The 12,055-nt window shown below is 36.3% G+C and overlaps 1 protein-coding gene across 8 annotated transcripts in view; it reads right to left on the bottom strand.

Moving 5' to 3' along the window:
* The window catches only part of LOC150099784 (phospholysine phosphohistidine inorganic pyrophosphate phosphatase-like), a 272,126-nt gene that overhangs the window by 129,865 nt on the left and 130,206 nt on the right, over positions 1-12,055 (bottom strand). For all 8 annotated transcript variants that reach the window (XR_016549370.1, XR_016549371.1, XM_090403980.1 and 5 more), the window contains exon 6: positions 1,206-1,298. Coding sequence is in view for 6 of the 8 variants with exons in the window: in XM_090403980.1 (XP_090260106.1) it covers positions 1,206-1,298 (93 nt within the window). In the remaining 2 variants the exon portion in view is untranslated. The remainder of the gene's footprint in view (positions 1-1,205; positions 1,299-12,055) is intronic.

Genomic DNA, 12,055 nt, shown 5'->3' with positions numbered 1-12,055 from the left:
TTGCACCTGGAAAACATGCTTTTGTCACTTTTTCATGAAGTATACCTCTTATCATCGAATCCACATACAATACTATCTCTTTTCTTGCATTTTTATGCTTTTCCCATCACTCTTTCTTTCATTCTCCATCCTTCTGTACCAAGCGGCAATCGTTTCTCCAATTGCCTGAGCTCATGTTTTGTCTGGTGAAGGAGTTTGTGTAATTGTGCAATTTCTTTCTGCGTGAGCATATTATCATTATTCACATTATTACTTTCAACCACTTCCTTCAATCTCTCATTCATATTTTGTGCACTATCATTCACAACTTCTGCTACATTCTTCACAACACTTCCGCAATCCTGTCTTATATTCATAACATCAGTCACTTCATTCTTTTGCTCCCGACATGACTCACATTTCTTACACTTGCTTAGGAAATATTTCTGACAAATATTCTTGCCATTCTTGCTCTCATACCACAAACCATTCACTCTCTGCAATGAATATATTAAACACATGCTACACTGCACTAAAATCTCACATGTTCATATCAGTCAACATTTATGTTTTGGTTGCCATTTTTCTTGTATGCATCAGATATATCATCATCAAATTCATGACATATACAGGATATGATAGTACTACATGAAAAACTTACATTATTACTAACTTCCCATCTACAATTTTCCTTCAAATCAATCTGTTACCTGTCAAGACTCCAACATTATCAGATCTTATATTTCTATAATCAGATATATAGTATAATAATTGCATAATAATATTATATAATAATAATTGTAATTCCTGTGCGCATGTGTATTTCTATAATCAGATATATAGTATAATAATTGCAATTCCTGTGTGTGTGTGTGTATTTCTATAATCAGATATATAGTATAATAATAATTGTAATTCCTGTGTGTGTGTGTGTGTGGTAAAAAAAGAATGGATACTTAATATCCTTTATTTAAACTATATTGTTTGGTCAACTGAAGCTTTCTTTATTCTTCTTTGTCAATGTTTAAAAAACATGTTCTAGTTATTATTATTATTAACACCAGACCTCCATGTAGTGAAAAAGTGTCAAATAACAAATATTCACTATAATCAAAATAGCTCAACTAGGAGCCATCCAAATATCTCACTCATGAATATAATTATCATTTAAAAAAATGAGTTAATTTTTGCGAAGGGCAGATAATTATTCAGCATGATAACTATACCTCTTTAGGTGTTATTCCAATACTGTTCAAGGCACAAAGAAAAAAATCTGGAGATGGTTTGCCAACTATTTCTGCTGTTACATCACAAGAAAACTGAAAAAAAAAAAAACATTAAATACATTTCGAGATTTGTTTACAAAACATGGTAATCATCTATAAGCCCAATTACTTGTATTCAAATTATGTAGGAACTCAAAATCATTCTTTGTTTCTATTATAAACCATGGAAAAATATTTTCATAACATTTCATAAGATCTCTGGAAAAACAATATGCAAGGAAGATCAGAAATTACATTGCTTCATGGTAATGTAATTCAATAATACAGGCACGTAACTAACAGACATAATATAGCTATATATTATATCTATCAGTATGTATGTGTAATTGTTTAAAAGGAAACTCTCTCTCTAACAAGTTTCTGGTGGAGAAAACTGAGGATCAGTTCAAAAGGTCCAGAAAAATTCCTTGATGGATTTTAAATCAGGTCACAGATTTATATCTGTAAAGATTAGATATGTTTATTTAAGAGTAAGATACACCTTACTTACTTAATACTAAAATCAAAGTGAAAAATTCTTTGTTCAGAATGTAAATAAATGACTTAAGTAAATACATATAAAAACCAGACAGTGCAAGCAATTAATTCAAATTAATGCAAAAATTTTATATTAATTATTATTATTATCCTAAGACTCTATGGAGTAACAGACTCATCTAGGAGGTCACCTTAAACACATTCAAATTCTCTGCAGACACCATGCTCTCAGGTAGTGCATTCCAGTCATTCACAACTCTCCATGCAAAAAAACCTACTTCTCATTCCCTTACCATCCTTATGCAGCATCCAGGGATGGCCTCTTGTTTGCCCCCAATCTACACCATTTTATGAAAACCTCTTCAATGTTAATCCTATAACAATCCCTTACCAACTTGTACATATCTATCATATCACCTCTCTTCCTCCTATGTACTAGACTCTGCAAATTGCATCAACTCAACCTTTCTTCATCTTCAGCATTACAGAGATAAGAAATTATTTTGTCTAACTGTATCTGGACTCTCTCCAACATCTCTTCATCTATTTGAAAACCAGATGACCAAATCTGTGCTCAATAGTCAATAGTCCCTATGTGGCCTAATCAGAGCCTTATACAATGGAACTAGGAACTAAAAATGGAAATGAAAACTGCATCAACTCAACCTTTCTTCATCTTCAGCATTACAGAGATAAGAAATTATTTTGTCTAATTGTATCTGGACTCTCTCCAACATCTCTTCATCTATTTGAAAACCAGATGACCAAATCTGTGCTCAGTAGTCCCTATGTGGCCTAATCAGAGCCTTATACAATGGAACTAGAATCTTACTTCTACAAGTCAGTGTCCTCTACATCATTGCCAGAATTTGTTGTATTGTCCTCACAATTTTGGCAATATGTTCTCTGAATTTCAGGTTCTTATCCACCATCATTCCAAGATCTGTTATTTCCTCCACCCCAACAATATATACCCACCAACAGTAAATTCTAGATCCCATCTTTGTTTTCCAAATTTTAAAACCTTAGATTTTGCAACACTGAACTGGCATGCCCACTCCCATACATATGCACTCAGTCTATTCCAGGGGCGGTTCGTGCATAGGTACTGCAGAACTGCAGCACCCCCAATTTTTCTTGACATACATATAAATATATTCATTAATTTATTTACATGTAATATTTAATTTTATCATCAACAATTGTGTAGAATTCTTATTTTGTATAAAAAATAATAAAAATCCATCTTGTAGCACTTAAGAGGGTGAAAGACACTAGCAGCACTGTGTTTACCACAGTGTCATATTGCTACACACGCAAGCATATACACGTCATAGTGAGATGCGAGCTAATAGCATAATGCGGCACTGTCTGTCACGCAGTTCCACTGTTGTTTCTATGCAGTTTGCACCAGTAGTAGAGTGTTCATAATGCTTATCGTGTTTACTCCATCTCTTTAAATATTTGGACATTACAATTAAAGGATTTAATTGTAATGTCCAAAAATTGTAAATCCATTTTATTTTTAACTAATTTTGAATTATATAGTACGCCCACCAATTAGAGATCCTTCGACACTTCTGCGCATGTCAGAAAAAGGAGAATCCATTCCGATAATAGGGTAATCAGTCTGTATTGTGGGATGAGTTGTTTATTATTACAGGTCGGAAAATTAACTTCTCTTTTATGATTATTGTAGTTAACTATGTTGCTTGTATAACAGTTGGAAAATTTTACCTATAAAGCATGTGATTTCGCGTGTTGGCGACCAATTCGTACGTCCTTCATTTCTTTCTCCCCTTCAGCATGAATCGACTATTCTTGGCGAGACGCCAAGACCTACAAATGGTCGGTGAACTATACTAAACTGTATAATTTTATCGATAATAAACAATATTTTTTCATGAAACAAAACATGAATATATTTTATTTTTAAGTAATTTTGAATTATACCAAACACTATCATTTATCGATAATAAACAATAATTTTTCATGTTTAGTTTTTTTTTTTAAATTTTTACCATAATTTTAATATTTTATCCAAACACATATACACTGTACTAACAGTGTGTATGTATATTTCGAAAGTTGCAGCATCCCCACGATTTCGAGCTACGAGCCCACTGGTCTATTCAAGTCTTCTTGTAAGGCAACAAGATCTGCTCTACTCCTCATAGTTTGTCTCAAGCTTGCATCATCTACAGACAATTGTATATCCCCATTCAAATTCAAGTCTTCTTGTAAGGCAACAAGATCTGCTCTACTCCTCATAGTTTGTCTCAAGCTTGCATCATCTACAGACAATTGTATATCCCCATTCAAATCTTCCCCAAAATCATTAACATGCAGGTTCAACATCATTTATTACCATCATCACTGACTAATATGACAAATGATAAATGGGATAGTTAGAATAAAGTGTAAGGATACTGGTAGGCCTAAGGGGCTTTTGCACTTTATGCACACTAATGCCAGGAACATTTGGAACAAGCACGAGGAATTTTTGGCATTGGTTAGTTAATTCTGGCCAAAGGTTATTGGCATTAGTGAGACATGGCTAACAGAAAAGTACATAGTTAGTGAGATATGTGAAGGTTATAGTGTATTCGAGGAGGAAAGAGAGAAAAGTGGGAGGGAGGAGTGTTTGAGAGAAGGTGGATGACAGAGACTGATGGATAGAAGGAAAAGAGGAGATATGATAGACCTTCAAATTAGTTAAGGGATTCTATCAGATTAATACAGAAGAAATTATAAAAGGAGTGGATGTTAATATAAGAGCAACGAGAGGCCATCCCTGGAAGTTGAATAAAGATGTGGTGAAGAAGTATGTGAGAAGTAGATTTTTTACATGGAGAGTTGTGAGTGGAATGCATTGTCCGAGTATGTTATGAGTGCAGGTAGTGTAAATAACTTCAAAGCTCATTATGATAGAGACATGTTGCTGGTTGAGTGAGCCTCCCACGATGAGTCTGTTGACTCTGTTGTGACGACTTTCTTCTTCATTGTGTTTTCTTTTTCGCCTAGTGCAGTTTTCCAATTTATTTTTGATATTCAGTCACGAGACAGTCTAGGCCTAATCTCTATATGGGTAATACTGTACAAGAGTTAAAACAATAAGGGAGGTTATCGAAGAGGTAATTCCCTAATTCTTTCTGCTGATTGATTCCATTTTCAAACACAAAGAAAATTTATATTTAACTGCGCCACTCTGTGTCCATGGTTGTAAGAATAATGTTAAGGAATCGATCATCAGCAAGTACAATGCTACAGTAATCTAAATAAGACAGAACTTTCCTTAATCAAATTACCTTTAAGTTATATCGTAGTCGTGGTTCTCTAATCTTTCCTTACTTTCACATTAAATAGAGTTCCCGCTTAGATCCGAACTGTTATAATGAGCGGTGCAACGAAATGAACTCAGGCAAGCACAAGATTCAATTTAAATAAAAACATTTAATACACTAATACATGAATTTACATTAATCAAAGATCTAAATATAACTAAAATGATCATGAAATAAAGAAGTTCTTATTAAAACAATAGTAACTTCATAGTAGAGTATACTCAGCGTGGTTAAATTCTTAACATATAGATTTCTACTTTTCTTAGAGTTATAAACTTCTAAGCACAACTTTTAGACATAGGTTATCTATTCAATATACTTCAATTGTCGACTCTGCTTAGCCGTTCAGGATACAAAGCACATATTGCTAAATACACACCGAGGAATTCTAAAGTCCTGTGAATCTATCACAGTAAATCTAAGTAAGTCAGTTTCTTATATCACATTCTCTTGGAACAAGCTTCAAGATATCACACATCCAAACTTGAACTGTCATTAATGCAATACACTTCTCCTTTATTGTAATTACATTCACAAAAGACATAGAAAGGATTTCCTTACCAGGATGGTTGATATACTTTGCCTATTATCACATGTTCTAGAAACACTTCCTTGATTCTCAATAGCTTTCTCTCTTAAGTCACTTTAGTTCGATAGGATTCAGATTCACCCTAACGCTCTTGTTGGCTCGGGAATTCATGCTTGCTTCGCTCTAAAATTGTCTATCTTTCAGATTTCCTTGGCAATCCCTGTCATGCCTCTCGTCTTTCACAATTATAAGATGAGGGAATTAGAATCAGGATACGAACAAGAGCCCACGAAAGAGTAAGAGAAAAATATAGAGCTCCCTTGTCTTTTCAACCCTGGTTCTATCCTTCACACCTCGCTTCTCCCCTTATTCAACAGCGCATGTCTCTTCCTTCCTTCTTCGTGCCAGAATCAGCTTATTCAACTGCGCATGTCTCCTCCTTCCTTCTTCGTGCCAAAATCCACCTCGTGTATCTTTGTTAGCTTGGTAACTAGCACCAAATTGTGCGTTGGCGGATGACTTCGTAATTTCATACAGCACTTAATTTCTGTTATACTGGCTATGTTCTTGGCAATGGTTTACATAAACTGACTAAGTTTCGAGTTTCTGTGCACAGTTCACATAGGATATATATACTCTACAAAGAATTAGTACAGGATAAATAACTAACAACATTAGAACATACAATTATTTTATAATTACGGAATATACATCAGTAAGTGAATAATTTACTATTTGTCTGATGAACAAATTTGGCTCAGGGAATGGCAGACTATGTTAAATCCTGAATGAAACACTATTATATTATAATTCCCTTCATTCAGAATTAAACAACTCCATGGAAGTTGCCAAATAATAATAATATATGCATATATGTTTCCCTTAAATTTTCACAGGTTCTTTTCCCATGCCATGTATTTGTTGTTTCACTATGCTACCTACATGAAAACTAAGTTTCTTTCATTATATATATTTTATTAAAAAAGTATATATATATACAGAGTGATCAAAATTAAAATATCCCTGTTTAAAGCCTTGTAGAATGCAACTCAGTGATCCATATACTGCAAAACTTTACAGAAATACACTGTACATCATGCAGAAGCGATATCTGAGAAGAAAAAAGTAGTTACGAAATTCACCACCAGGGTGAACTGTGTGGTGTACTGAATGCACATAATTTTTCTGTGTGTGTGCAAGAAGGAGAAAAGTGGCCCAAGCATAAATAACACATTAGTAAATAATAATATTTGGTTAACCAATCAAGTGTTGATCAATTTTATTAATTAACTGGACCAACTAGTTTCGCCACACTTATCTGTTGGCTTCTTCAGGGCACTTACATATAGGTTTAAACACTCTCACAATTATGCGTAACTGCAAACTGACAAGAATAAAAACTGACTGGAATAATTACAAATAAAATAGTATCGAACGTGAGTGAAACACGTATCGCGTGTACAAGATCAGCTAGCTGTTGCTGAGGAACCTTCTGTAGTTTGTATTAAAGTTCATTTCTTCCGTTTTTAAGGCTCTGATTAGGGTTTTCCATATCTCTGGGAGTATTAGGCCTTGATTTCTGTTAATGTTCACAGTAGAACGGGCGACTGTGGCTGCTTCTTTGAACATTCTTGAATGGTAATCTTCCTCTAAGTAAGGGGAACAGCTTTTGTCCCACTCGATGACATGGTTAGTTGTGGAGAAATGAGACGATAGGCCAGAAATGTCCTGTCTGTTGTTTTTGACATAGCCAATGTGCTCCTTTTGCCTGATTTCGAGGCTTCTCGAAGTCTGCCCGATGTAATTAGAGCCACATGAGCATGGAATATTATAGACTCCAGCATATTTGTAGAAAGGATGGTTGTCTTTTGGAGATCTTAGTAGTTTACGAATAGTATCTATAGGCTGAAATGCTACTCTTATTTTGTGTTGTTTGAGGAGATTCAATATATAAAAACGATTGCAATTCCGTATGTAAGTGGCATCTCCAACAGGCTCGCCAATCTCCTCAAACAACACAAAATAAGAGTAGCATTTCAGCCTATAGATACTATTCATAAACTACTAAGATCTCCAAAAGACAACCATCCTTTCTACAAATATGCTGGAGTCTATAATATTCCATGCTCATGTGGCTCTAATTACATCGGGCAGACTTCGAGAAGCCTCGAAATCAGGCAAAAGGAGCACATTGGCTATGTCAAAAACAACAGACAGGACATTTCTGGCCTATCGTCTCATTTCTCCACAACTAACCATGTCATCGAGTGGGACAAAAGCTGTTCCCCTTACTTAGAGGAAGATTACCATTCAAGAATGTTCAAAGAAGCAGTCACAGTCGCCCGTTCTACTGTGAACCTTAACAGAAATCAAGGCCTAATACTCCCAGAGATATGGAAAACCCTAATCAGAGCCTTAAAAACGGAAGAAATGAACTTTAATACAAACTACAGAAGGTTCCTCAGCAACAGCTAGCTGATCTTGTACATGCGATACGTGTTTCACTCACGTTCGATACTATTTTATTTGCAATTATTCCAGTCAGTTTTTATTCTTGTCAGTTTGCAGTTACGCATAATTGTGAGAGTGTTTAAACCTATATGTAAGTGCCCTGAAGAAGCCAACAGATAAGTGTGGCGAAACTAGTTGGTCCAGTTAATTAATAAAATTGATCAACACTTGATCGGTTAATCAAATATTATTATTTACTAATATATGATCAAGAAAACAACCTTCATGATAAATAACACATTTTTATTCACTTTCATTATGCATTCAGAGGCTGTATCGTTCAACATGCTGCCCTTCCCAGTGTGCCACAAACTGCATCCTTTGCACAGTGTGTTCAATGGTAGCAAGAAGCTGGTTGGGACTGAAGTTATGCACATGCTACATTATGCTGTCTTTTAGAGCTGGCAAGTTATCAGGATGATCCTGATAAACCATGTCTGATTGTGTGGAGGGGCTCCATCCTGCATGAAAATGACTGAATCAATGCACAGGCACTGCTCTAGCTGTGCCATAACAAAATATTTATCATATTGCAATACCTCTCAACAGTAACTAACTGAGCAGGTTGCAGGACCTGACTGGCAAATGTCCTCAAAGGACATTTGTCAGTCAGGTCCAGTGAAGCTGTAGACAAATGCTTCAATGGTCCAGTGAAGCTGTATACAAATCAAGCTGTAAACCTGCACTTGACAATAACTTTGGGTGGATACAAAGGAATTTGTTGAATTGTATGCATTTTGTGTAGCCCATACCCAGCAACTGTGGGTATGAGCCTCATCTTCCCACAAAATCATCTATGGCCATGTCCCACTCAAGGAATCCTTAGAGCTAATCCAAGCTAAATTTCCTCCCGATATCACAGCCCTATTTCAGTTGACAATGAACTCAGACTATTTTGTTTGGCAAGGAAAGTTCTACAAACAAATAGAGGGGACAGCCATGGGTTCTCCACTCTCCCCACCCTTGGCCAACTTTTATATGGAGACTTTTGAAGAGAAAGCCTTAAACTCTACCCCACAAAAACCAACCATTTCGCTTCGATATGTAGATGATGTGTTCGCTATTTGGCCACATGGCTCCGATGCACTCCTCTCCTTCCTAACACACTTAAACAACCAACACCCCAGAATCAAATTCACCTTGGAAGAAGAAAAAAACAACTGCCTTCCTTTCTGAGACACACACACCTAGTCACCCGCCAGCCTGATGGAACCTTGGTTTTCTCAGTCTATAGAAAACCCACCCATGCAGGCAGATACATTCACCAGCAATCCCACCACCCTTCCTCACAACAATATGATGTCATTAAGACACTACACAACAGGGCTAAACTTATCTGTTCAAATGACAATGCCCTAACCACAGAACTAAACCACATTCTCAAAGTGTTGAGAATCCAAACCAATCTAAAAAATATTGAAACCAATAAACCACAACCCCCCTCTCCCCTTTACAACAAGGATTACTCTAAATCCATCACCATACCCTATATCAGAGGCACCTCAGAAAAAATCACAAAAATCCTAAAAAAACACGGCTTAACTTCTTGTTACAGACCATATAAGAAATTGGCATCCCTTATCCGCTCCACTAAAGACCAACCCCCCCCCCCCCCCCGAGACCCACCAGGTGTATACCAGGTCCCTTGCAGCTGTAAGCTGTCCTACTTTGGCCAAACAGGCACGACAGTCAATATCAGAATTACAGAACACAAGGACTACATCCGGTTCCACCAATACAGCCACTCTGGTCTTGCAGACCATGCTCTGGATACCCGCCATAGAATACGGTGGAAGAAAGCCACGATCATTCACCACAGTAAATACAAGTACGAAAGGCTTTTCGTGGAATCAGCTTCAGCCCTAAGAAACAATCCAAACCTCAACAAATTTGGCTGCATGAGACTGCCTCAAATTTGGGAAACCTACATCAGAAGACCTCAGCCCAATCGCCCAAGAATACCAACACTGCCTGCTAGGGGGCACCAGTAGGACTTTAGGAGAAAGAATAGCTTCCTGCTTCGTCCTCATTTTCTGTTTGCTGTGTGCACGTGTCTTGCTCACAAGTTCCTGTTGAAAATGGCAACGTGACATTGCCGAAATATTGGATTTGTATTAAAAAGTTATTTTAATGTATATTCTAGTCTATGTTGTAATTTCCCTAAACTATTTAGTAATAACTCCTGTGTCAGAGTTATCCTGAATGGGTAGAAATGCAGAATTTTCCATATAATTTAATATAATGCCAGCCTGGTTGGACTACTGGTTAGCATATCCACTCACCAGCCAAAAGGCTGCGCGTTCGAATCCTGTGGTGTGGGCATGGATATTTGTGATTATCTATGAAAATACTAGTGGTGGTGGTGGTGACAGTGGATAGCGTTGGTGTAGATGATGAAGGTAGTTGCGACTGGTGGAGATGGAGAGTTGTAGAGTAGGTGCCCCTCCCTCGATGAGTCTTTGGACTCCCTGGAGTTGTTAAGTAATAATAATAATTTTCCAGACAGTCATGTAAGGCACATCCATGTATCTTGATACAGCATGTGCACTGCAGGAACCAACACTGTTATCATGGCCTGCTCCACAATAGCAGTCATAACTTCATTCACTTGTTGTGAACTGATTTGTTTGCAATCTCTTCCAGGTCTAACTTCCAATGATCCTGTTTCTTCAAAATGACCAATCATTTGTTGCAGAGTACATGGAGATAGTGGACCTTGTCAAAATTTGTTCAGGTGATAAAATTTGCTGAGTGCAACAACAGCATTGCCGTTGTTGCATTGTTGAAGTAGTACAGTTTTACGAACAAAGCATGTTGAGGCAAGGCTAGTGCAAATACTGTGGATGGTATTAACAACTAGAATGAAGGGAAAAAATCCCAAATCCTCCTGGCACTTTCTGAGTTGTGTGATATGCAAATTCCATGCATTTGGTGTTTACAATGTCCTCCCCAATGGTGAATTTTGGAACTACTTTTTTTTTTCTTTCTCAGATACTGCTTCTGCACAACAATGCATTTCTGCAAATTTGTGCAGCATTGGATCACTGGATGATGCTCCACAATGCCTTAAAGAGGGATACTTTAATTTTGATCACCCTGTTTTTATATATATATATATAAACACAACATAAAAAATTATCAAAAAAATTCACACATTCATAATCTTCAAATAAGTGGGTCTTCTGGCATTAAATACAAGATATCTGCATGGGCACAAGTGAACACATTTTAGTCAGTGACTCAAAGAAGCATAATGGAAAACTCTTCAGTCTTGATCTGAGAAGTCAAGACAAGTTCTTCATTAATCCTTAAGTTCATTAAGGAAAACAGCAGAAACAAATTTTCTTGCTCACATTCATGTCATACTTGTGTATCCAACATATGCCTAACTTCATGCGTCCAGTTAAAACTAAAGACAAGTACCAAAAACATTAAAAAATTTTTTTCATAAAATGCAGCTATCCAGCACTGAGGCAGAAAACAACATATATGGAATGTTCCATTGTTTTTACTTAACAACTGCCAGTTCCACACAAACAAAGAATAGCTTTTTATCTAATCTTAACTCAAAAAACGAAAAATCACAACAATGAACTTTTCAATAGGAACTTGAACAAATAAGGAATCCAAAAATACACAAATTTTTTACGTCTCCTCTATCTATATAAATATATCCTCTCTCTTGCATCCATCAGATATTCGTTTCCATATCACAATTGAACATACACTGTATTATCTCATATATGTGACTGCATGAATATCATTATGACAGCCAGGAATTACAGACAGCAAAAGTGAAGTTTTCAGTAATGGAAGATTGAGTAATGTTTGCTAACAGTGTGATGAAGTTTCTTTTTCCACTTGATGATTATTTCATTGCACTCAGTATAAAAAATATCTACAGGTAATTTAACTCCAACGTCGTAGGA

This window comes from Typopeltis vanoorti, chromosome 14 (genome assembly GCF_054136105.1).
Source record: "Typopeltis vanoorti isolate ZY-2024b chromosome 14, IOZ_Tvanoo_1.0, whole genome shotgun sequence".
Lineage (NCBI taxonomy): Eukaryota > Metazoa > Arthropoda > Arachnida > Uropygi > Thelyphonidae > Typopeltis > Typopeltis vanoorti.
This window is presented reverse-complemented; position numbering and strand designations above follow the sequence as displayed.